The 26,550-nt window shown below is 42.7% G+C and overlaps 1 protein-coding gene across 7 annotated transcripts in view; it reads left to right on the top strand.

The window, feature by feature from the left end:
• The first annotated feature begins 978 nt into the window (after nt 1–978).
• LOC147748965 (uridylate-specific endoribonuclease-like) overlaps nt 979–26,550 on the top strand; it is a 246,155-nt gene continuing 220,583 nt past the window's right edge. For 6 of the 7 annotated variants that reach the window (XM_086964669.1, XM_086964676.1, XM_086964658.1 and 3 more), the window contains exon 1: nt 1,082–1,235. In XM_086964669.1, coding sequence (XP_086820795.1) covers nt 1,154–1,235 — 82 coding nt within the window. In that variant the 5' untranslated portion in view covers nt 1,082–1,153. Of the gene's footprint in view, nt 1,236–26,550 lie in introns of all 7 variants that reach the window. The other variant, XM_086964643.1, reaches the window with a different exon arrangement.

A 26,550-nucleotide genomic window follows, 5' to 3' on the forward strand; every position in this document is an offset into this window, starting at 1 on the left:
AGAGTACACCTTTAGGTGTTGCAACTGAACATAGTGTATATGTCTATGCATCTCAAATCCCTACAATGGTTTCAATCCATTCATATGTTTAAATGCTTCAGATATGTTAATAAAGTTAAGGCACATAGTAAATATAATGTCTGCAAATAGTATATAATTGCATATCTGTAATGTATAAGGGTGGATCCTAAATTGCGCTGCTCCAGGGTGACATACCTACTTGACTGGTTTTTTTGGGTCCCTGCTGGGCGAACTGGAATGCTGAGAAGCAGAATTTGTGGCACTTGGCTCTTTCCAGGCCCCAACAGGCAAGAAGAAGGAAGACGCCTCCTGAAGATGTCTTCAGCCTCTTTGCCCTCTTCCTGAATGACTGAGCTGGGCTGGGTGCCCAGAGCAAAACGGCGGACTGCTGCAATTTCAAAATGCAACTTGTCATATTGTACTAACCTCCATAGAGCAAGACCTCAAAAGTGAGAAGTTCGAAACCCCTAATCTTGTAAGCCACGTAGGCATTCACCGTTCGGGGGGGACAATTCGGGATATTCAATGTCCAAACAGGCAATTGATAGGAAACATTTACATGTTCAACATTTCTGGTTGCAGCTGCTCCCCAAGTATGTAGATGCTGCAATTGTGGAATGTATGACACCTACTGCTTTCTTCTCATGAATCAAGTTTTATGAATGCAGGCAGGTACATATCTTCTTTTAATTATATGATTTTTTTTAATGGAACGTGTTTGTCTAGTTTGACTTCTGAATTCTTCCGGAGTCTGTCATGTGCCCAATGTGGTGTGGTCTGTAACTGAGCTGGGCCTCTCCCAGCGTCACACAGTCAACACCGTCCCATCTCATCGAGGCGGTGCTGCCTGGGAGCCCAACTGCGCCCCAGGCATGTTGGGAAGTCACCTGACAGAATGTCACAACTCATTGACAGTCACCACACCTCGAGCACCAGCTCACGGATGCTTCGGGCTGTACAGTGAAGAAGCGTCTCTCTCCCCGAAAAGTGGTACAACCTGCTAATGATGTCTCCTCCCTATCCTACCCTCTGATTGGTTCAGAGCTTTCTGACAGCCTTCAGCAGGCTTGCCCCCCGAATATACCCATAGAGTTGCTGGAAGTCTCCAGAATTCCTACTTCGAGAGGCAGCCATGAAGACCTGTTTTCTCCTTGCTGTCCTGGTCGGGTGCAGTTGCAGTTGCAGTTGGGCCTTTGACAGCTGTTCAACTGACAGTGAGTATGGAGACCTTGCATGATCATTGCAAGCCAGGTGGAACACAATGACGGAGGGATGGCGCAGGGGTCAGGGAGCCAGCGGGTTAGGGAGCATTGCACCCGTCAACCCTCTGAATCGACATTAGATGTGGTGTTTTTAGAGCCAGCCCGAGGGGTCCTAATAGCATGCATGCGTCACAGCGCGAATCTCTCTTGCTTCAGGTTGCCTTTTACTTTAACACTAGAACATTGGGCTTCAGACAGGAGGTTCCAGAGGTCCAAGGGCAATGACAAGAAAAAGAACTGAACCTTTCTTAGCCACTTTAGTGAGATCGCTGAAATTAACAGCCTTTAACAAATGCATTTGCCTAAAGGGTTTTTTTTTGGTAAAAAGCAACATGCATTACCAGAAAGAAACGCTAAAATATCTAAATGTTGACATTTATTCGACGATATATAGTCCATGCTTACCATAGCTCTTTAAGTGTTTTTGTTCCTTAGCATAGTGTGCTTTTCCTTTTTTGTATGTTGGACCTTTTGTGAGGAAAAAATAAGCCTTGCAGATCATGTTGTCTATACTTTCCAATGACTTGAGGGAGCGACTTCCACTTTGTATAAGTATCACGGGGTCAAAGTCGTTGATTCCCAAAACTTTTCTTTATTCAAGTGTTAGACACAAAATGACGATAGCTTCTCAATTCAAATTCAATGTTTTTTCAGTAAGTCCAAAAAAGCAACCGTTAATCAAAACATTAAACAGCCGACGTGTTTCGTCCGATGGCGGACATCATCAGGGCTGTTGAAAAATAAATAAAAATACATTACATCACTGAATCAATATGATTTACATTTGTAATGTTCACAAAACTCCTATAAGTCTATTGATTTGATGAATTAAATGATAATTCAATGTGTCATTGAATTATCATTTAATTCATCAATTCATTCATTAATTCATCTCTTTTGGCAGTCTCAGTAGAGAGACCAAAGACTGAATGATCACAGATTTGGAATTAAGCTTCCACCTGCCTAGTGAGCATATCCATTTTTGCTGACTAGACGTTTCACGATTTGCGTGCTTCTATAGATAATGGCAGTTTACACTTAGGCTTTCATGTTGCAACACTAATCTAATCGCTTATCAAAAGCTGCACCGACAACCATGATTTTGCAAAATCTATGTCTGTGAAACTGAGTAAGCCACTTTTTATTCACTTCTAACTTCTGGCGGGATGATGGGTGGGGACGGGGATTTTAAGTTTTGAAATGCAGAAATCCTTAGGAGAGACCATTAGAGTGCTTTGATGTGAGAACCGATGCAAGATATTAGAATTAATTCTACCCATGACAAGGGACACTGGAATTATGAGGCAGGAGAGGGCCAAATTATGTGGCAGGTATGAGTCAATTATGCAGCAAGAAAATGCAAATTATGCTGCATAACGTAGCACATTTAGAAATAGTATTAGTTCATTATTTCATAATTTTTAAACTTGGAAACACTGTCTGGGCATTAGCTGCACGTTATTAGTACCACTTTAACACCCAAATAAGCAATAAACAACAGAAACATGACCAATCCGTTTTTTCGCCGCCATCGTGTGGCAACTAGTGTCGCTGCATTTTTAGTAACTTTTGAACAGTTTGAGCTAGAAAAAAATGTTTTTTGGTTCAAATCTGAAACTTATGCAGCAGATGATGGATTATGTGTATGTGTGCAAATGTGGCAAACCTATAACTATGCTAAAATTGCAGCTGCCACATAATCACATATTTCCAGTGGCTCTGACCAAGACCCAAAAAAGACGTGACTGTACAGTCTCTGAGGCTGACATTTTTGGAGCTGAATGAGTGTGATCATGAACAGCATTGTTATAAGGGAGGAGGTACCACTGTTGACACATTTTCATGGAATGTGCTGTGTGTAGTGATTAGTGTGACCTGCCCAACCCGACTATGATGGGAACGTTTTTAATTCAGGTCATTGACGAAGACGACAGGTTCCAGGTTTAACATACTTAAATATATTTTTTTAATTCACCTCAGGAAAACCCAACAGCTGATTCTTTGATAACTTTGCTCCGGGGTTGGGTGGTGGACATGATTGCATCATAAATACCTTATGACAGTCTGCAATTATTAATTCTGAAACAACATCTTGAGATCTGGGTGTGTGCTTTAAGTATAGGTGAGTCCACTATTATTAATTACAACTTATTTCGCATATATATATATATATATATATATATATATATATGTGTGAGTCTTTCTTTGCTTATTATTTGTTGTGATCAACAAAACAATTAAAACATCTTCAAAGAGCTTTATAAACTGAGTTATTCACCTAGTGAAGTGTTTTGAAAATGACGTGTAATTTGACTCAAATCCTGATTAGGACTGGCATGACAGCACAGTCTCATAGCCCTCACTATATCAACAGATAAAGAGCTTCAAGAAGCACTACTGATAAAAGAGTTTGTCTCTTTCCACAGTGGTGGCTCCTCTGATAAGGTGGAGGAGCGTCGCAGTGTAAAAGGAAAAATGATAATAACAGAAGTTATTCAAATTTTCTTTTTAGTCTCTTGCAGCCAGGTTAGGGCGGGAATGGGCAGGGCAAACATGACAGAGACTGACAGCCTGTACATGTTCTCCACCCAGGCTTTGCATTACAGTCCGGGGAGTACATGTAAAGTGTGCTTGACTGTTTGGCCGGCCCAAGATGGTAGGCCAAACCGTCATGCACACTTAAGGTGCAGCAACCACTTCTCTTCCCTCAAATTCGCAGGAGCCTATCCCAGCTGGATGCTTGGTGTGTCCCTATAGCTCTAATAGGAGGTCAGCCAACTGACCCTTGGAGTCACGTTTGGGTTCCTGGGTTCAAGGCAAGCAGATCCAATCTTCCTTCAGGTTCTTCAGACAGCAGGGCTGTCCTTCTGACTCACACAGGTCAAGGAGCATTCTGGGAGGTCTGTGCGGTCCATTTTTATGCCAAGTGACAGCCTGTGAGTGGAGGGCAAGCCTTTGTTAAACCCCTTAACCAGTTCTGGCCAGTTCCTCTACCCTCATAGGGTTAGGTGAGACAAAGGACAGGAAGGTCCAGGTGTAAGCTGCATCAGCCTGTGACCGAGTCGACCGCCTTTGAATCTCAGGTAGGGTCTCGGGGCAACCCCAGGCTTTCTTCCTCAGGAGCGGAACACCTCTTCTCACTTCCTAGGCCCTTTGTCCACTTTCTGGGAGTAGTACACTGTTGTATCTTATGTCTTCCTGCTGCTCAGCTAGAATGCATGTCCTCACCCAACTGACATTCACAAACCACTAACATTCCATTCATCCAACATTCCACATCACATGCATTCTAGCTGAGCAGCAGGAAGACTCAAGATACAACATACACATAACACTCCAGGGGAGACATCACAAGGCAGGTGACACTGGCAGAAAGGAACATTTGGCTTGTGCAGGAAAATGACAACTCCCGAAGTCTGTCATTTCCAAAACAGTAATATAAAATCCGACTTTACAATTAAGTTCCATTTTGAATTATTGTTCAAATTAATCCTTCAATCATGTTTCCAGCTGCTCCCAAACTGAAGTTATGCATTATAAAAGATTATAATGTAACCCAGTGTTTTGTAGGGTAGACCCAGCCTTGTCATAGTGAAAAACAACTTTGGAGGTTTTTCACCGGCAGGACATGTACATCTTTAATTTTACCTGACAAGCCAGGTCTATAGCATCATGCAGAAGTCAAGACTTTATGTGTAAGAAAGGTCGTTTCATGCTTTAGAAGTGATGTAGAAGAAGGCTCGACCACACAATGTGGTTTTCCATATTGGTGGGATGAATGCAAGTTGAAGTCTGGACTAGCAGAGGGGGTATCTGGGCTCAGATAGCTTGTAGTTGCCTGCTGCTGAGAACTTGTTGTGTACAATGGCAATACTTGAAGTGGGCTTTGGGTTGGCCCATCGCGTATCATTGACTGGCTTTTTTGTCAATCTCATTTGATTGCTTCTTATTTGATGACTTTCCGTCTTCTCCTTGTGGTTGACACTTCCCTAGAGCATAACTTCTTTACCGCCTTTTTGATTGAATGAGTTTTATCTTTCCACAGCTCAGATCATGGAACAATTTCTTTTCTTTGAGCACTCCATGGAAGTGCATATGTTTCTTGCCATCGCCTAAATATATTGCTTCTTCCCCTCATATCCCACTCGCTGCGTCCTCAGTGTTGCTCCCCACTCCTCTCAGATTGTCCTTAACACCTTGGCTGCTAAGGCAATTCCCCTCCTGTGCTGGAAATTGCTATTTTACATTATTCATGACGAGCCCAGCTCGTCATCAGCGTGGAAGGGGTTAAGCGCAGCAACAGTTATGTTTTTTGCCAGCGATTGATTCATATCTGTAAAAGCACAACAACAGAAATATTTTTGCAGTGGTTTGAATAAAGTGCAGACTATATAGATTGTTTTTTTATTCCCTGTGTTGTACACGTTGTTTAACCTCATAAGTGCTGCGCCTAGTCCAATGGCCGACGGCACCACTACCTCGGGAGTGCTGCCGTCGGACGTTGGACGTTCGAACCTCACCTGCGCAATGGAACGTTCAGCACTGGAGCTGGACGTTCCATAGCTGCTAAGGTGATAAAAGCCCAGGTCTTTGCAACAAGGGCAGCATTTATGTCGCTGGGAATATGTGGTTTGCTGCACATTCTCTTCCCTGGCTGATGCAGAACATCAAATGGCAGGGCATTTGTTTTATTTGCAAGTTTGTGTGAAGTAAGTTAGGGCCGGGCAAGCAGTTACCTTTGAATTCTAAGACTTCCTTCTTTTTAAATTATGTTCACTTTTTCCTGCGTAAAGAATAGTTGAAAAATAAACAAAGCTGCTTATCAAGTTTGAAAATGTTGAATTTAAGGTATGGTTTTTAGATACTTTACGAAAATCTCTTTCTCGCCTAACAATTAGATTTTTTTTTTAATCAATGGTTTACAAACAAATATAGGTAAAGCCAATAGCATGGTACTCACATTTTAAACGCAAGATCTAATGGCTTTGCCAATGCATGTTTAGTTTTGCAATAGTGCTGCTGTGTTGGTGACGGTGACAAGCCAGTGACAAAGGTCAGAGGCCACACTGGTTCATTTAGGAAAATGTGAGATGCAATGACTGATCTTTTATTACAGCGATAGTAGACATACCATATTTAATATGAAAAGCATGTGTTAAAACCAATAGGCATTTAAGGGTGGGTTGTCACTACATGAGTTAAAGACTGCCTATCTGCCTTTATATTTTTATTTTTTGTTAGATGAGATCTCAGTATCTATAGTAGGCCAGGCCTTTCCGGGTATTTACCCCCCCCCCCCTCCCCCGCAAATCTTTGCAGTCGATTTGTCTTTACAGAATCCATGTTTGCCATTGTAAGAGGGTTTGTATATCCCCTTGCCTGCTGAAATTTCGCGTCTATTTGTAATTTTATGACTTTGTAGCCTTGTGGTAAAGCGTGTTCTTAATACAGTAGGCCTAACTTTTTAATAGTGACAAGCCAAAGGTAAAGGCTATAGGTCTGACTGGTTCATTGGAAAGAAGCTATGACAGGTGCCATAGTTCTGACAAAATGTAACAAAGTGGTAGGTGTGACCTATTTACTATGAAGAAGGTATTTTAAACCCTATTAGAGTGCATTGTTATTACACTGTGTCGACAAGTACTGCACTACATGGACTCTCATAAATTGCTGTCATAGGCAAGGTGTGAGAATCCCTTTTAAGCTTTCTAAGGAAGTGATGGTTTTCCAACTCTAACATTGTATATTTTTTTAATGTCTGTATGTTGATAGTTAGTTAGTAGGAAATCTTATGCTCAATATAATAGGCCGGAGGTGGTTCTGGTCAAATGAAAAGATAAAGGGTATAGGCTTGATTGGTTAATTATTGAAAGTTATGCCAGATACCCTAGGTCCACTCGGTTTATTAGGAAAAATAACAACAAGGACAATAGGCCTGACTTATTTATTTTGGAAGGCATGTGTTAAAGCCAATAGGCCTTTAAGGGAGAATTTATACCTGGGGTTTAGGATTTTCACTGTGATAAACCTTGCTAAACCCTCTTAGGAGGGTCTGATAGGTGTGATTGTCTGTCGGTTCTTGTAATATAAAAAACTTACATACATAAAGAATCTTTCGGACATCTCTATTCTGTCTGTTCAAATCTCCTCACCGTGACCACATGATGTAAGGGAATTTGTTTAGTCTGTTACTGCCATTAGATCTATTGCTGTGTGAGCAGAGGCATTTTTTCATATATGTGCACATCTGCTTGAAAATTAGAGTGCATATATGCGGCCAGTCCTGTGGTTTTCAATTGTTTCCTTTTATAGGTCCCCTTTCATTTTTATTTTTTTATTTGTAGGGTATCTAGCAGCTCATCAGATAGTCCTACCAAGGCCGCTCACTTACCACTCATTTCAACAACAGTGCGCTGCGTGCAGTGCAACCATTATTTATGAACGGGCTTACCTTCTAGGAATGGTACAGTCAATGTCAATTAACTGTTTTGGAGTTACAAGATGGCAGGCATGTTTAGATACATCATATTAATTTATTTGGAATAGCACAACTGTAATAAAAAGGTGCACTTTAACATTCTAAGATGGTCACCCAGTGCAATGTTTACTGAGCAATCATCTTGGCGTAGTGTTGTGCATAAAGCATCATTGTTTTTACTGCTCCAAGTTAGCCAATTCATTGCTTCTAAATATGGCAGCTATGCTTGTACTTTAAAAAAAATTATACCCTATGTGTAATTCCTTCCCACATAGGCCACCAGCTGATACGTTTAATATTATTTTCTCATTCCAAGCATAGCCTACCAAGTTCCGATGGTGGCATGTTTTTTTCTACTTTTATGTTTGTTTTAATGTATTTTCCAAATGTTTGTTGGGTTGGTGTGTTTGTTTTATTGAGCATCGGTAAATGAGTGAATACAAAACGAGTCAATGGATGGATGAATGGTCTCTCCGTGCACATATGAGTGGCAGTGTGCATGTAGTATGACTTTTTGAGTGGCTAATTGGTGACTGAAGAGGCATTTTCATTTGTAATCCAGACCCATTTCCTTTGCCAATGCTTGGTCTATGTTGCGCTATCATTTCATTTCTCAAATGTAGCTACAATTATCTGAATGTGTATTTATTTGTAGCAAGTATTGGGATGTAGAACAGACTAACTCCTTTTCCGGTACCACTCAGAGCATTATATCGCATGACCTTCGTGGTTTAGCTGATATAAGATTCATAGGTATATGTGGCCAATTGTAGTACATATTGATATCTTAAACAATATTGCAGTAATTATCGATGTGCTCTCAGGAACGTGTGGCTCATTGCTGATACTGATAATGAAAGTACAATACCTATCGGAAGAGCAGAACTTTACTAGACTCGCATATATTACCAAAGCCTTTCACTTCTCTGCCATGTGCACTTACTTTGAAAATACCAGTCAAATGTACTGATTGTACATTTCAACAAAAAAATCTAACTCCTCCGACAGTTAAATATTTTTAGAAGCTGTAGGTAAAAATGTATCTGCAGTTCCAATCAAAATTCAAATCAAACATTTACCTGTCAATTTATGGGCACATTTCTCCTGAATTTAAAAATAAATTATAAGGACAGTAACAATCATTTGTATTTTTCACATGATGGTATAAATTGTGTCTTGTGTAGTTGGATGTATGACGGTACAACGCGTGCTTTTACAACGCGTACCGTTACGACTCAGGATTTACAATGCAAGTCGTTACAATAGTGAATAGTTTCATTTACTATTCCAACTCCAGTCCCGTGCATAGTAGGGAAGGTGTTGGATAGTAAATTAAACTATTCCCTATCCTAGAGTACCCTCCAGCGAAAGTCGTTGTAACGACTTCCGTTGTAAAACTTGCGTGGTAATGGTACCGCGTTGTAAAACATTCGTTGTAAAGGATGTTCCCCGTGTAGTTCACCCCTTAGGTTGGGGTCTGGATTTGGGGCCGGGCTCGCGCAAAGTGCGCATGCGAGGTCAAGGAGGCAGGCATCCATCTCGTGATCTCAGAGGAAGAGAGAGATGAGTGAGTCAACGACAGAGAAAAAGAGAATTTAATTATTTCTAGCCCCCTGTCTGCAGGTGAGTCTCAAGTCAGGACCGTCCGGTCCAGTCGTTTAAGTTGCTGAGTGCATGCTGTGTGTTAGGCCTGCATGCTGTTGTGTAATCCGATTCCTGGTTTAAAGTTGTTAATGAGCTGAAATAGGAGAAATGCTCGTTCCAATAGAGCGCCCATTATTTTCCCACGTTTGATGAAGTTGTAGTTTCCCAGACGGCACATTATTGGAATTTAGTGAAACTTTGTAAGAGGTGTTACTTGCTTCTCAGAAATCTAATTAACCGGACCTGCAAAATGGGGAGTGTCTCTCTTTCCCATGTAATCTTACAAGACATTGCTTTAAATAAAGATGTCTGTAATGTTTTGGATTTACGTATAGTGTTTTGGATTTACGTGTTGATTATGTTTCCTTATTTGTTTTTAAACTGTTTACAATTGGAACTTTATTATTTTTATTGTATTGACTAGCAGCCCGCCCTGGCTTTGCCCGGGGCAGAAGGAGGCTGGGGGCAGCATTTTAAGCCTCTGTGCACCCCACCCGACATTGCCCAGTCCGCCTCCCTCCCGCCCCGACATTGGCCATACCCCCACCCGCCTTGAGCCTTGTGCCTTGAGCCTCCCGCCCCCCGCCCCGACATTGGGCATAGCGCCTACTGCCTCCCGCCTCCCGCCTCGCGCCTCGTGCCTTGAGCCTCCCGCCCCGGCTTTGTAACCCCCCCCCCCAGGTCCCGACTTACCTCATCCGCCGCTCCTCCCTACGCTGTAGTGTTTACCTCTCCACTGCTTGACCGCTTGTCAGCTACCTCATCCGCTGCTACTCCCCGTGCTGCCACTGCTCCTCCGCTTCCCGCCGCTCCGCAGCTCCTCCCGGCGCTCATGTTCTCCCCTCTTCCTGTTGCTGGTGAACTCCGCTCCTCCCCTCACGCAGACACTCCTCCCGGCGCTCATGTCCTCGCTCTTCCTGTTGCTCTTGAACGACGCTACTCCCCTCACGCATACGTCGTGGCCGGCGCTACTTGCAAGGGACTACTTTATTTTTATTTCTAAATATTTTAAACAACGTTTTATTTTTTATTTTTATGTAGCCTATGTCCTTCTGCTTGCCCTGAGGTTTTCTAAGATGTCTTGGGTGTTCAGATTGGTGGAGTCGTTTTTGAGTTTACCTGGCTCAAAGGTGCAAGTTCTCTCTTTATAATAGTAGTATAGATATAGATTGTATTGTATCTGAATAGTGCTTTATATCCCCGAATTGGAGCCAAAGCGCATGGTAGGCGACTCTCCACATTGCCTAGCAGAGGAGTTAATAGTTCTAGAAAAAAAACACAAACTCAAAGAATAAAGACATGCTCTCTGCAGAAATTCCAAAATTCAAGAAATAAACAAAAAACTTTGGGCTAGTCCTCTTCTGGTGCTGTGCCAAGAATTTAGAGTAATGTTCCTGTAGAATCTGGAGTATTGTTCCTGTACAAAATGGTCAGTACTTGGCATTCACTGTGTACAGACTGTCATAGCAAATTGCTAAGTAATCCCTGGAGTGACATCAGAATTACCTTTAAAATAAACTCTATACAGTAGCCATGTCTAGTGATTCCGAGTGCCCATGTAGGTGTGACTGTGAGCTACCCCCAGGCACGCAGGGGTGAGGCTCGGACATTGGAAATATTGGTTACGGTCCGCCCAGGAGTGACAGAGGGTCATTGTAGGCATTCCCTGATTGCAGGCTGCTGGAGTAAACATCTAGATTGAGTGTTTCCTAGTAAAGGGCTGTGACCAAGCGGGTGGATACAGAGGGTCATGGAAGTGCACCATAGAGGTAATTCAAGAGAGAACAGCGGAGAAGCTTGCACTGGTTACTGGCTGCCAGACTGAAACTCTATTGGGTCAACCAGGAGTTACAGATAGACAGTCCCAGCATGTACTCGCTATGGGCGGACATGATGAGTGGTCTAAAGGGACATCTCATAAATGCAATGAAATATTCACCCAGGAACAAGGCAGGAGTGACCAAGGGCATCAAATGCATTCAGATAATCATGTTAAGTGATCTAAAAGAAGTTCAGGGGAAATAGAAATATACTTAATGCATGCACAAGATGAATGCATCCATTGTCAAGGGCCAGGCCCTTCAGAGTTCACCCATAGCCAATGGTGGGGCACTCGGCAGGAAATGCCGCTGATCAATTTGCAAGCTTCCATGTCTAAAGCTACCTAAAACGACTGATTACGTAGCTTTTGCATGAATCATCTGTTCTTTGGGTTCGAATAGTGTAGTTCTTTAGTTTGACAAAACAAAGCAGTGGACCTGGTCTGCATAATTAGTTAGCAAAAGCCAAGTCTTTACTTCCTATCTTTATTTCAAATCACCATATGTGTTGCTTAGTTTTGGTGGGAGGGATTTCCACAGTATGCAGCCACCAAGAGTCCGATCAATGCTCTTCTTCTCGTCTGGTGAAAGACACACTTCTGGCTAACGCCACTATAGCATACATCGACTCGCGTCACAAGACAGAACTTGTGGTGGATGCTAGCCCCATTGGGCTACAAGCTGCCCTCTTGCAGGAAAAAAGTGCAGGGTCATATGTCATCATTGCGTATGCCAGCATAGCACTGTTGGGCATGGAAACTCAATATGCTCAGATTGAGCGAGAGGCGCTGGCTATCAGATGGTTGTGTCACCACTTCCACCTGTATTTGTGAGGTTCAGCAGTTCCAAATTATGATGGACTACAAGCCACTAGTCCTGGTATTTGCAGAGATCTCTCTACATGTGCGCCCAGCATTGAGTGACAGGCCGTACAGCTGCAGCCAGATTAATTTAACAACCCCAGCTGTCTATCTCTCTCGTCATCCCCAGGAGGAGCAGGTCAACTCTCGGCGTGAAGAAGATGAGGGGTGGAAGAATTTGTGCGAATTGCCATGCACAATGTGTGCCCCTGAGCACTCTCAATTGAGGAAATCATAGAGGTGACCATGCTGAGCACAAGTCTATTCAAGGCCAAGGAAGCTCTCTCATTAGTTCCAATTAAACAGACGACGATGGCTCAGAGTCAAGATGAACTGAGCACCAAGAGTGAAGGGCTGCTACTGAGATGGAGGTGCATTGTGATGCCCCGCTGCCTGTGGGTGAGTGTGCTCTGCTTAGCACACCAAGGGCACCAAGGGGTGGTGAAAATAAAGGCACAACTGTGCAACAAAGTTTGGTTTACCGGATTGGACCTATTGTTGTCACTCCAACACGATCACAAGTAGGGAACCACAACCTCCCCAAACTAACTGAAAAGCCTGGCCAGAGAACCTGGTCCTGACTAGCATGGACTTTGGGAGTTTCCCCGATGGGCAGTTCACTGTCACATGAAGTATCCACTGTTAAAGCTGGTACAGTCCAGAGCATTTTCTAAGGTACAGCCAATCCTTGAGAAAGCCTTTGCCACATTTGAACTGCCTGACAAAATCAAGAAGGAAAATGGGCCTCCATTCCAAGTGCAAGACTTCAAGCGGTATTTGAGTTTACTTAACATCCAACATTGTAAAGTGATCCCACAGTGGCCCAAGGTGAATGGGGAGGTGAAACGCTTTATGTGTGCATTGAATAGAGCACTCTGCAAAGGAGTGGAGCAGGGTGAAGATGGAGAGTGCTGCCTCCATTGATTCCTGTGGGCACATCGGACGACTCCGTATAGCACCACAAACTGTCCACCAATGAGCCTGCTGATCCAGCAGTCTACCAAGGACAGTATCCCCGCTGGACCCAGCTGTCAACCAGTGGTCCTGAATGTGAAAGCGATGTGGTAGACTAAAAGGAAAACCAACAGCCAAGCTAGTCAAGCTGGCAGGCCATTGGCCCGGATCTATCGTGTGCGACCGAGTGGTTGTGAGGGATTCCCGTCCAGGGTGAAAGTTCTGCAGAGCATTCGAGAGGGAGTTGTGGATAGTTATAGAGATCCAGCGGACTATGGCCAGCATGCATCAGGAGCAATCCACTATGATCAGGAAAGTGTTCTGGTTCAAGCAAATGTCACCTTCACTCAAGAGACAGGGTGTTGCTCCAGCGGGCTGGGACGCAGAGCTGGCTGAAGACGAGGTGCCAACTGACCCTGTGATGGCTCGTACCAGATGTAGTCCCTCAACCAGCTGGGTAAAACGGAGGATGGCCAGCCTACTAGCAGTCATCAGAATCCGGGGCCACAGTTTAACCCTTCGGTCAACCCAAGATTGTCAAGAAATGTGCAGGGGCCAGACCAGAAACATGGTTTTGTCTCCAGCCCAGCACCGAGCCAGTTGTTCAGACAGTTTGATTTTGTTTCGAAATAATGGTTGTATGGGATGTAGAGTACTGTCTGGCCTCCACCATACATTGTAGTACTGTTACAGCCTAAAGGCCAGATGCAGCCAGATGTATAAATAAAGGCTGGGGTGACTGGTTGGGGCACTTCCAAGGGAGCCAAGTATCCAGTGACTGTGCGTTTCATTAGCTGACATACTGTACAGTCATATTCTGGCCTACCAGAACGTAGGAGCCACGAGGGCTCTACACCCCCCATTCCTGCAATGAAGACAATGATATCAGTGTGCGAAGAGACAAGTCAGCTGTCAGGTACCATTTAAATATGGCCAATATTGTTGATTCCAATGGGGCAAAATTATCCATATTAGAACCTAGAGAAAAGTAATTTTTGTGAATGGGACACGCTGAACTGAATTACTTCAAGATGAATTCAAAGGTGATGATAAAGGGCAATGATGCACGGTGGATTAAATTGATTTACCTGAGGTCTCAAAGTTCAAAGACGAAAACAGGCACAGTAAAAACAAAGTGATTCTTAAGTTTCTTACTCACAGGGGAGATGATGCATCGGTTCCTTACTGTCAGGGGAGGTGATGCGTTGACTCCTTACTGGAAGGGGAGGCGATGCCTCGATCTCTGGATAGCCAACCTCGATTCCTTACTGCTGGGCACTGTTGATGAAGAGACAGCCTCAAAGTACGATGCGTCAAAAATACAGATGTGCTGTGTCCTAGCGGCTGCATCAATTCTTCAGCCGCAAAGCAGGGGTTGTGTTGGAGCGGGTGCCAGGACATCAGCGAGGCGGTGGAAAGAACTCGGGCTGTCATGATTTTGGGGTGTTAGAGGTCCAATACCTATATCCCTTTCTGCCTTTGAAGTAGACAAACTTCAAACTAAAGTCTTTGTAGTGCACAAGACCCTGCCTTTGCCTGACCTGGCTCCATACACACTACAGTGGGGTTGACACAGCTTTCCGTGAGGACAGGCACCGCCCTATTCAGGTATCAGTGACAACTCCTCCCACCACTCTAGCACAGGAAAACCCATCAGCCTTGTGATGGGCCATCATGATATGCAAGGCACACCTCAGCTCCCTTTGTGCGGCAACCTAGAGGGAATGCAATAAGGCCCAACTGTCATCCATTCCTAACCCACACATGGACTCTACAGACAGTTAGAGGTACAGAATGGTTAAGCAAGAAAATGCCCTCTTCTAAAAGTGGCATTTTCAATCATGCAGTTTTAAAAAAAACTTTACCAAAAGATGTATTATTAAATTGTGAGTTCAGACACCCCCAAACTCCGAATCTCCATCAGCTCCCAATGGGAAATTAAACTTAAAAGATATTTCAAGTCAATCCCCTTATGGGAGAGATAGGCTTTCTAATAGTGACAAACAAAATTAGTAGAATTCCACAATTGGGACAGGTAAAACACAACAGTACATGTCCTACTTTCTAAATACACTGCACCCTGCCCATAGAAATACCTTGGGCCTACCTTATGGTAGACTTATATGTTATAAATGGGAAGGTTTGGGCCTGGCAAATGGATGCACTTGCTAGATCGAAACAGCAGTTTAAAATTGCACACACAGACACTGCAGTTGCAGGGCTGAGGCATGTTTGCAGGGCTACTCGTGTGGGTGTGACAATCATTGCTGCAGGCCCACTTGTAGCATTTGATTTACAGGAACTGGGCACACCCGGTGCACTTTGCTAGGGACTTACCAGTAAAACAGAAATGCCAATCATGGATAACCCAATACAATTTACACAGGGAGCATTTGCACTATAGCCCTGGTCAGCAGTGGTAGAGTGTCCAGAGTTCTAAAAACAGCAAAAATGAAATGCAACACACAGTCGAAAACAGAAAGTCAGAATCAAAAAGACAGGGGAAATCACGCCAAAAGATGCCAGGTCTAACACACATATTAACACAATAAAGAGGTATCAGAGATCCTAGAAGATGGCTCTCGTGTTACTACAAAGCTGCAAACAGTTTCACGTGCATATGTTGCGTTTGAACTGCTGAAAACAGTTCAAGCTTATATGCATTTGTTTAATATCTTGAACTTCAGGCATATGACCCTACATTAATACCAAATTATAAACTATAGCTAAAGTGTCATTGCAATACTCTATGATATAAACTTAAAGAAGATGTAGCAATAAAGAGTATGAGAAAAACAATTGATACAGTTCTTTAAATCCAAGGGCCATATGTATGAAGCCTTTTGCGAATCACAAAAGGCGTTTTTGCATGTTTTGGTATGTATGAAATATTCGCAAAATAAGGAATAGCAAAGATTTGCGATTCCTTATTTTGCCATAGCATTTAAGGAATCACAGTTTTGCGATTCCTTAAATGCTATGTATGTAGCATTTTTGGGCTACGAATTATGGTTAAGAATTCGCAAATTACCACCAACTTGTAGTTGATGGTAACTTGCGAATTCTTCAAAAATGCACAATTTGGCATTTTTGAAGGTGGCATGTGATGCACACACATGCCCATGGGGCATGTATTTGCGCCATATGCTCACTCATGTACATTTCAGGGGTGCAGCAGGGTGTCTTTGAGGCACCCCTGCACCCATTGAAATAATTCTCAAATTGCGATTAGCAAATTGCGAATTCGCAATTTGAGAATTATTTCGCAATCATTCCTATGGGCCTCCTGGCCCATAGGAATGCATTGGAAATTATTCCTTAATTGCGAATTCGCAAAATGCGAATTCGCAAATAAGGAAGATTATTGAATCGCTAAAAAAAGCGAATTTCTTCATACTTACCATTTTGCGATTCCTAAATAGCGATTCCTTAAAAATCGCTATTTAGGAATCGCAAAAGGGTTTGTTGATACATATGACCCCAACTGTTTTGAGACACTCAAGAGGATATACAACATCTACATCTAACAAATCCCAATGTTTAGGTAAACATGTGGTTGCACCATTCCCCCGGGGATATAGGTGTTCATACATGCAAAGCTTTATCATTTTACTGAGCGTCTGAAACTACTCTGGAGTGATAGTATCATTCTGAAGTTGTGTAATCAGTGATTTAGCTCTAACATTTAAATAAAATGTATTTAAGAATGTAGCTTATTAATTCCTTTATTGCGAAGGTGCCACTCGCCATGCTAATCAATGGGCTTGGCTCAATTTGAACTACAAAAACGCCTCAATAATGGTCAACCTAATAATTACCAAGAGAAGGTCATGCCAAAATATATCAAACTAGTCTCCTATATTAGGATTTCCACACCTCGGGAACTGAGCAGAATTGGAACCCTTAATTTAATTTAACAGTGCTCGGTTATACTAATCTATATCCAGGAAGAATAAAATTGCATACATCTCATATTATTGCCTGTCTTTTTTGGTCATGCTCTTTAGACATAATGACCCTTTAACATTAGGGAAGTATCCTTACCAGTGCCCTATGCCCTTAAGTGTGGCTTTAGAGGATAAAGGTTAAATAACTGATTTAGGGCCCCTTGGCCAATAATCCTCTGGCAGTCCCTCTTCATTAAAGACTTTGTCAGTCTGTTGTTGTTGAAATCCCAAACAAATCAGCACCAAATGTGTATCCGCCTTAGCTCTCCCTATCTATCTTATACTTCCAACATATTCAACACAGTCCCCCCATATTGCCTGTACTTAAGGTAACAGCCCAGGGGGAATAAAAACATTTTAAATATCCACAGTATTAACTTCTTTGGCGCCCATTGTGAGCATCACCTGTAATACATTAGGGTAAGCACATTCCTACCCAGATGCTCTACCACACAATTAATCCTACATGATACCTATGTTGAGATTCCCACCCCTGCTCCCTGGTCGCCCTTTTTTTCTGGCATTTGGCTTGTTCCATGTTCTCAAAGAACACACACCATTTTCAGGCAGAGACCATGGGGCTTATTTATATGCCCCATGCGTAGTTGGTGCATAACTTTTTCTATGGGAAACTCCACTTGGGTTGTTTGACAGTTCCTTGCGTAGCATTTTCCTGCTTGACTAATTAAGGTTACTCTCTTTATGTTCTAGAACCTAGGATGTTACTACCCTTAGTTCTGGGATTGCGTAGAGGAGGGCTAAAATCCTAGACCTGTTCGGGGGGAAATTAGTACTAACTTTGGAGAATAAATCGGTGAACTCACAATGACACCTGGTTCTCTTAAGTCCACCTTCTTCATGTCAGGCTCAATGTTGGCACTCATAGACTCAATATTTGCATTTAAAGACCCAGCTCTTACTTCCATCATAGAGAAAGGGTTGGCTAACGGGTTTAATGAACACATTTTCCCAGCCTCCCTGGCTGATGTGTCAGAATATTTTTCCAGTTTATCTACGTCTTCAGGGGAGCTCACATTCACATCCCTAAAATCAAACCTATGCTATCTGAAAAGCATCTTACATTTCATTCTTTTATAGTGTTGGTTCTTTCTTTGCGCTTTTGTTCCATGCAAATATTGAGATCGGAAGTCTGTGCAGTGCATTTACGGCTTCTGATATTATACATTCTTGGCCATTTTCAATTATTGAGATGTTCGCAGCTACATGATTAGAAGCTGGCAAAGTCAGAAAAATAGGGTAATCTAATTGCAGCCCTTGGCTGCTGGTTTTACTGTGCCCTACAGAGCACTTGGCCAATTCGTCAAGCTCCCCGTGCACTAGTACTGCAACAGTGATTCCTTCACCTGTTTTTAAGCCCTTCTTTCTTTGGTATAATCTAATAGGTACACCTGGGAGGGTATAGCCATTACCAATTAAAGAACTTACTTATGGGAGCATACCCTCGGGTAAGTCACGTGAATACACCCCATCCTGGTTTCTCCCACTATTTGGTATATCATTGGCTCTCAGGGGATCTCCTTCAGTTTGTAACTTTTCATATGAGCCCTTGGTCCTTATTCCAAAGTTGCTCCACTCATCTCGACATACTCCACATTCGATCATCATCAGCCCCTCATTCATTCCTGGCTCCTCTGGGTTATTTAAATAAACCTGCTCTATATTTCTAGATTCAGTTGGTAGTTTGCACCTGAACGCCATACTGAGTCCTGAAGCTTCCTCAATATATGTGCTGCAGTCTAGCTTGCTGCTTGTTCCAGTTGACTTGGTAGTATAATGTGTACAGTTCGAGCAATTTGCACAGGTGGATCCTAACTTGCCTTTGCCTTTTAGGAAAAGTTTCTGATTAAACTTGGTGTCATCTTTGGCGTTGTAGTAAACTGCAAAATCTGTAGCGGCGACTCATCTAATTTCAATGACCTGGGCGAGGCTGTCATTACAAGCCTTTGGGTGACTCCTTTCCACTTCGGGTTAGTCATAATTAGGCAAATATGCACTGTCAGCGATTGCCTGGGCACCACCAGCCTTGTAGGCTGCTCTCTTTCTGTCATTGTACTTGTCTTGACTCTGGCGATTAGTTGGTTAAAAATAGACAACGGTCAATGAGATGTTAAACTGTAGGGGATAGGCCAACGAAAATGAGGTCCAAGGCTCCTGTCTCCCAGCTTTTCCAGCTTGGGGCTTGCAACTTGTGGCTTTTGGCTATCAGCTCACACACACTAGCTTTGTCTCTGCTCCATCTCAGGGGCCAACTCAGGTATTGACAGATATTGGCTCAACAGTTGTAAGAGCCTTGACTTCAGGTTTCCTGGTCCTCCTACTCTGCCAAACCAGCCACTACCATGGCAGCCTCCAACACGAGCCAGGCCACTAAAAGATAAGATAGAACACATTGACCAAAATCGAGCAGTTAACATAGGCTTAACACCCAAAAACACAACCAGAATCGATAAATGTCCCCTCCCCCCCAGCCTGACCATGTCCATGATGCAGAGACCCGATGCTAGAGCCAGCCTGTCAGATACCAGGGTAATCAGGGAAATAAAATACCAGCAGACAAATGTAAGTCTTCTAGGCAACTGAAAGAAAAACAATTCACAAGACAGTTATGCTTGGATAAACTTGAATGCTGCCAAGAGATCAGCAGGGCACTCCAATAATATAACTTAACCTAGCAGTAGGCTTTGCACCTGATGTTTTCATGGCGACAATATCAACATTGCTAATAGTAGCAGGGTGCATCAGGGGGTTCAGCAGAGTGTAGCAGGGGCCTCAGCAGCCCATGACAATCTCAGGCAACAATCACAGCAGTCTCAAGCAGCCTCAGCTCTGATATGCAGACCACAGTGTATCCTAGTGCTGCCTGGCCACTTTCCAGCAATGTCAAGCAATATCTCACGTAGCATGCAGGATAAGCAGGCAGCAGGCTGACAAGAGGAGTATTAATCTTACAGTAAATAGGCATCAGTGGATATAAAGATAGATGCTCAACTTCTATGTCTCATGAACCTTCCAAAAATGTGAGTTGCACTTATGCAGGAGAAGAAGGGAATTAAGGGCACAAACCACAAAGAACCACTCGGCACATGTGGTTGACTGGAGCCAGGTACCATCATCAGCTAAAACTTCCTGGGGAATTGAAGCTGGGAGCTTTGGGATGTGAAGGGCACAAGTAGAAGGAAGGACCAATTCCACCACGTGGGAGCTGGTCGGAGTGATGCAGCTTGGCGCGATTCCACAACAAAGCAGAAGAGAAGCGTGGGCACGAGCACGCTTGGCCACTTTCGTGGGCTTGTTCCCTCAGTGTTCATCTCCACGTTCATCCTCAAACGTTCATCATTTATTGATCTGAAGTCATCATTTGACCTTGTTCCTTGAATAAAACTATGGGAAACATTGGCTATGCAAGGAGTAGCGAGCTCTATTTTGCGGGTAATAATGGCCCTTCATACTGGTGATATGGCTAAGTTCAGATATGGATCAGCTGGTGAATGTAGCGAAGCATTCCCAGTACAAAAAGGTGTAGGTCAGGGAAGTGTGCTATTTACTTTACTATTTAGCCTTTTCCTAAATGATGTTGACCAACCACTGGATAAGCCTATCAATGTCCCTTTAATAGCTGGTCAGAAGGTTCTGATTCTCCATTTTGCAGACAATGGTTCTATTGGTCCAAATGGAGAACTCAATGCACGGACTGGTAAACATCTTTACTGACTATTGTAATAAGAAGGCCCTTATCATCAACAGCAGTAGGACTACATTTAAGGCACTAGGATCATCACAGGGGGTTAAGGAGGAAGTTATTAATTAAGAACAATTGCAGCGAATGTGTAAAATTCTACTATTACTTAGGGATACGGTTTACTGAGAAAAGTTGCTGGAAGGGCCAAATATGGATGGTAGAACAACCTTACTGCAGTCTTCTAGGGAGGTAGTAAAATTCAGGTAAAAAGCAGATGCTGAAAGTATTAGTATCATACTCCAGATATATAATCACAAAGGGGTATCAGCTGTGATTGATGGGGCTGAGCTTTGGGGGTATGGTAACCTAGACCTGCTGCAAATCACACAAACAATTTTTTTTGAGGACACTGTTAAGGCTGGGACCCGGTACTCCCTGTTAACACTTTATATGGAACTTGGCCTAACACATACCTCGGATCTAGCACCAATAAAACCACTGCTTTATTGAACTCGCCAATTTTATAGAAGGTCATGACATCCTGCACAACACTTAGTCCGGTTTCCGGTCAGGATTCAGCACCGAGACTGCACTGGTGGAGGTGGCGGATTCTGTAAGAATGACAGTAGACGCAGAGGATTCAGCGATGCTGGTCCGTTTAGATCTGTCCGCTGCATTCAACATGGTGTGTACCCAATCCTACTGGACAGACTCAAACAGCTGGTCTTACAGCGGATAGTGCTCTCCTGGATACAGTCTGAAATTAAAGACCACTCTCAAAGGGTCATTCTCCAACCCCATCCATTGGAACCTAAGCCACTGTGGTGTGGAGTGCCTCAGGGCTCTGCCCTGAGCCCATTGCTCTTCAACACCTATCTGGTGCCACTCTTCTCTCTCGATGCTTCTTGGGAAGTGAAGGCAGTCTCCTATGTGGATGACACCCAGCTGGTGTTCTCTTTTAAGGTTCACTCTGCTGATTCTTTTACTAGATTTAGGGGGTGTTTGAAGGACATTTCACGCTGGATGAATAATAGCTTAAAACTTAAAGCGGACAAGACAAAGGTCTTGTTCTTCGGGCAGACATCTCCTCCCCGCGCCGGACTTTTGTGGCCAGTAGAAATGGAATTTCCCACTTTACCAGCAAACACAGTGAAAAACCTGGGCTTTAAATGGGAGACAGATTTCTCTTTCTCGGCCCAAGTTGGTCATATATCAGTTGAGAAGTTTGAGGAAATTCTTGCATCTATTGCCGGAGAATTGTTACAGTATCATAGTCCATGCTACTGTGACATCTCGGCTGGACTACGCAAACTGTCTTTACCTTGGGCTGCCTGCCTATCTGATTAATAGATTACAGATAGTACAGAATGCGGCAGTGAGATTCATTTGTCGAGTCCCGTCCAGTCACCACATCTCTTCACACATCACACAACTTCACTGGCTCCCAGTAGCTAAAAGGATAGAGTTTAAGTCCCTTACTCTGGCCTCTCGGGCTTTGCAAGATGGAGGCCCAGGCTACCTTAAGCGTAGGCTCTGCCTATACCAACAAGAACGCACGCTGAGATCTAACTTCCAGCACCTGCTCTGTGTACCTCGTTTTGCTAAGTCCCATTTGGGAGGCAGGAGTGCCTGAACAGGTCTGAACGTGAGTTCAGATAGACCTTGAAGACTTTACTCTTCAGCCAATGCTAGTACCTCGGTTGGACCTCCTTCACCCGCTGATGACCGCGAAGCGTCGGGACGCCTCTGCTTCAAGTAGCTGTTGCTCTCTACAAATGCTATTTTTATTATTATTTATTATCATGCTTGTAAGGAATCATAAGGCCACCATATATCTATGCTCTCTGAAGGAGACCTATAAATGTGGTGGTCTGAATAGAGGGAATTGGGTGACGCATTTGAGGAACTTGCTAATAGAACTTAAACTGGGTGGCACTATGGGCAGATCTGAGTAAGGTAGGGTGTGACACCATACAACTTGTGAAAGAACATTATAACAAGTTCAGGTCAGAATGAAAGTAAGTTGAGTTAAGACTAGGCAGCATATTGAGTGAATACTTTGATAGTAGAGCAGGTCCAGACTGCAATTCCTACAGACCAGATTTATCCAGAAATTAAACGCACACTATATATTAAGTGAAGAGTGGGGATATACCCTATTAGGGATTACCTTGTTAGATGTGCAAGACTTCAGAGAGGGAGCAAACATTGTGATTGCATTCATGGGGAATGATAATGTTTTGCACCATTTGCAATTTTTTCTCAAACTTTGCTACTCCCTGTAAAAGATGGTTGCTGCTTTTGTTTAGGTACTATGATGTTGGCTCCATTAGTACTGTCCTAGCTTTTTGTCTTACAACAGACAATTACATTCTTTTTAATTCTGTAACTTCATACCTTTAAGCAGCTTGGTCACATGTAAGACAGGATTTTAGCCTATAATAGCTGGAGTCGTGAGACTAATTTATGACGATTGGCTGCTAGTATCTAGATTTGATAGGTAGAGACCTGTACTGTTTGATATTTTAGTGTAAGTTGGATTCGTTCTGCCATTAATGATCGCAAGGCTGCTAGAATTTTAAACTATTATCATCTATAGGATTTGATTTGTACTGTATTATGCTCATGCATTTTACTGCTACTTTAAAGTAATAATAGCGTACATGTATTGCAACAAGGGTAAAAGGTCATATGTTGATCGAGGGAATGTGCAATGTAAAGTTGGATGATGACATTCTGGTAGCAAAGTTGCATACTGTTGCATCATGTATATAGAGGTAGACCGATGTTACTTTTACATTCTTTAGGTTGAAATAATGTATGTCCGCTTATAGAATCTAGTTTTTAATTGAAATATATATCTATTTTAGAATGGTTTCATAGATGTACTTAATTTTAATGTGCATATATATTTTTCATGTGTTATTATATGACTTAATTCTGAAACTGATCTTTGATTGATTGAAAAAGGCTTGAAAGCTGGTACTAAGGATTATTTTATGTCTTTCACGGATAGCAACCTTAAAAGCCTCCTTATTAGGCAAAATGAGAGAAATAGTTGGCCGTGGAACCAACCTATTTTAACCTTAATTATGAGGTACATTGAAGAAAATGCAGAGGTTTGACATCCAAATGATTTACCATGCTTCTTAGCACAGAATCGTCATAATATCGCTGCTGCGATGATTTTTGCGCTGTGCTGCAAATTGCCATTTTGCTGCTGTCATGACGAGCTCAGCTCGTCATCAGCACACGACACCCGTGGGTGATGACTCGTCATCAGCATCGAAAGGGTTAATAAGAGCGCCAAAAAATAGGGCATGAACATACAAACCTGCATCATGGTAAAGGTCAACGTTTGGCAGAGGTAAACATTTGAAACTGGCATATACAGACATTTCAGAGCCAATCAGTTTTTTTGTTCTGTCATATAAATCTAGAAATGGCACATCAATTATTTTACAAACATTAGCAATATATAGCACAGAATCATGAAGAAAAAGAAAACAAAGAGAGGTACGCCCGATATTTGTATCCAAGGTTTTCAATCCTTGATATACATTGCCAATTGCAGTCACCACTCAAATAAGGCCATCATTTCCTTAAAAAGAAATATATGTTTTAGAGTAAATAGATCAAATATACTTTCTGATGTCCAAATTTCCAAATATCTTAGGGCTTAAAGAATAATTAGCCTTTATTTCATCAAGACGAACAGATAGGGAGGTGTTCAATAGAAGAACCTCAGTATTATAAGTGCCTACGCAATATCCCCCTTGTTTGGTGTAGGTCTACATTAACCCTATCCGTGCTGATGACGGAACCGCTCCGTCATCAGCTGCGGTGGCGCTGTGCTGATGACGGAGCGGTTCCGTCATGGCCCTGCCGCCGCGCCTGCGCAGCGCTGATTTCGTGCTTGCACAGCTCAACCGCGGCTGGTGAAGGAGCGGTTCGGTCACCAGCACGGCCCCGCCGCGCGGCTGCCCCGCCCCCTTAGCACTGCGGCGGAATAGCCGCCGCAGTGAAGGGGTTAAGTACAGGGCGACATAAATTATGTGAAACGGAAGGACCACATTATATCACAGGGTTCACTAAATTATGCTGCAAGAAAAGCCATTTGAGTGCTCTAATGCTGCCCATTTGGTGTCAGTAATGATTCACTACCCTCTCATGTTTATACACGTTAACATTGTCTGAGCAAAGGTTTCAGGTCATAGATGTTACACCCAAACACTGCAATCAGCAACTGAAAGCTGGGCAGTTAAATGTTGTAAAGGGTTTAACACTGTGTTGCAACACGTTTATTAACTTTTAATGTGTTTTAGTTGGAATTATGTTTTGAATTAGCAAATTATGTAAAAGATGATGGTTTATGAGGCAAACCAATAATTATATGGAATATGCAGCAGCATTACATAATTATAGTGGTGCAAATGAATGACAGTTTTCTATTGATATTTCCTCAATCAGGTCATAGAAAGAGAACCATGTCATCTGCTTATAATATTAACTTGAACTGCTCTGGAGATAGGGATTAGACGTTTAGTGCTAACCATAGAGCAAAGGGGAGAGGCTACAGGAATGCACAAACTGGATGGGCAAAATGAGGCACCATTGTCAGGTGTCTCCCGTTTTGTATTGAACCTACACAACCCGATTCAATTTGATTTATTGTATGTCTTCTTCTGCACATTGACCCCAAAAGGTTTGCTTGCACTAAAAAACATCATGAACTCAAACATGGTGCTAAGAGAAATGGTAATTCTTTAGTGTCTTTCTAAATGCAAGAAATTAAGCAATCTGTTGTAAACCTCTCATCCTGCTAGTTTTTATAGTGGTACTTCCAGACGCAACAGTTTCTGTGATCAAAGTCAACGAAGAAGGTTGTAAGGGTAACTACATCATTTAAGCATGAATTTTCAGAGGAATAAAAAGCCTTGTGAACAACGTGGATGCATTTAAACTGAATTTTCTGATCAACAGGGAAACAATGAGTACTCTGCTTGCTTCTGCTATAGGATTATATCGTTTCAAATGACTATGTAATTTCAGTCGAAGGTCGGGCTCGAGAACAACAAGCATTTGCAATGCAATCGGTCTCGCCTTTGGGACCTTACATGTATTTAGCTATGCAGCACATTAACCTGGGTGCTGAAACATCTACTGTTCTTAACATGGAGGGAACGTAAGCACCAAACTGCGTGACACACCAGGTATGGGAACACATGGTGAGAAATATTGCCTTTCAGCTGGAAATGGTATCGTCCAAAGCTCTGTTTTTAATATAAAATCAAGGCCTTCGGTGGTCAAACAACTGAAAATACAAGATTTGAAAAAAGTATTATTGTCTATGGGTGCTTGTGGAAGACAATTTCTGTGGACTGGAATCTAGAGAATGCTAAAGTGATTCCGGTATTTTACTGACCTCTGCTGGTCGTTTTCTATCAGGAAAATTAAATAGAGGCCGTTGCCAGAAAAATAAAAAAAATAAAGTTACTCAGCAGAAAGCAATTCTGGTATTTTACTGATCTCTACTGCTCGTTTTCTATCAAAACAGATAAGTAAAGGCAGTTGAACAGATAAAAAGTCCCTAGGCGGAAGCAGACAAGTCCTTGGGATGATCTCCAGAGCCCACAAAGTACATACACATATATGTATATACTAAAGTATATACAAGAGGACTTACATGCTCAACCTAAAAATAGGCTGTTAGAGAACAATCTAGATTAAATGGAACATGTTGAAACAATCAAGGTGGGTACATTGTCTGAGAGGAACAAGAGTGATCAACTCAGAAAGTGTAATGTGCGGTAGCCTGAAGTATGTATATGTATAAATTATTTTATAGCGCGCTCCGTTACTGG

Source organism: Lissotriton vulgaris, chromosome 1_1 (genome assembly GCF_964263255.1).
Source record: "Lissotriton vulgaris chromosome 1_1, aLisVul1.2, whole genome shotgun sequence".
NCBI lineage: Eukaryota > Metazoa > Chordata > Amphibia > Caudata > Salamandridae > Lissotriton > Lissotriton vulgaris.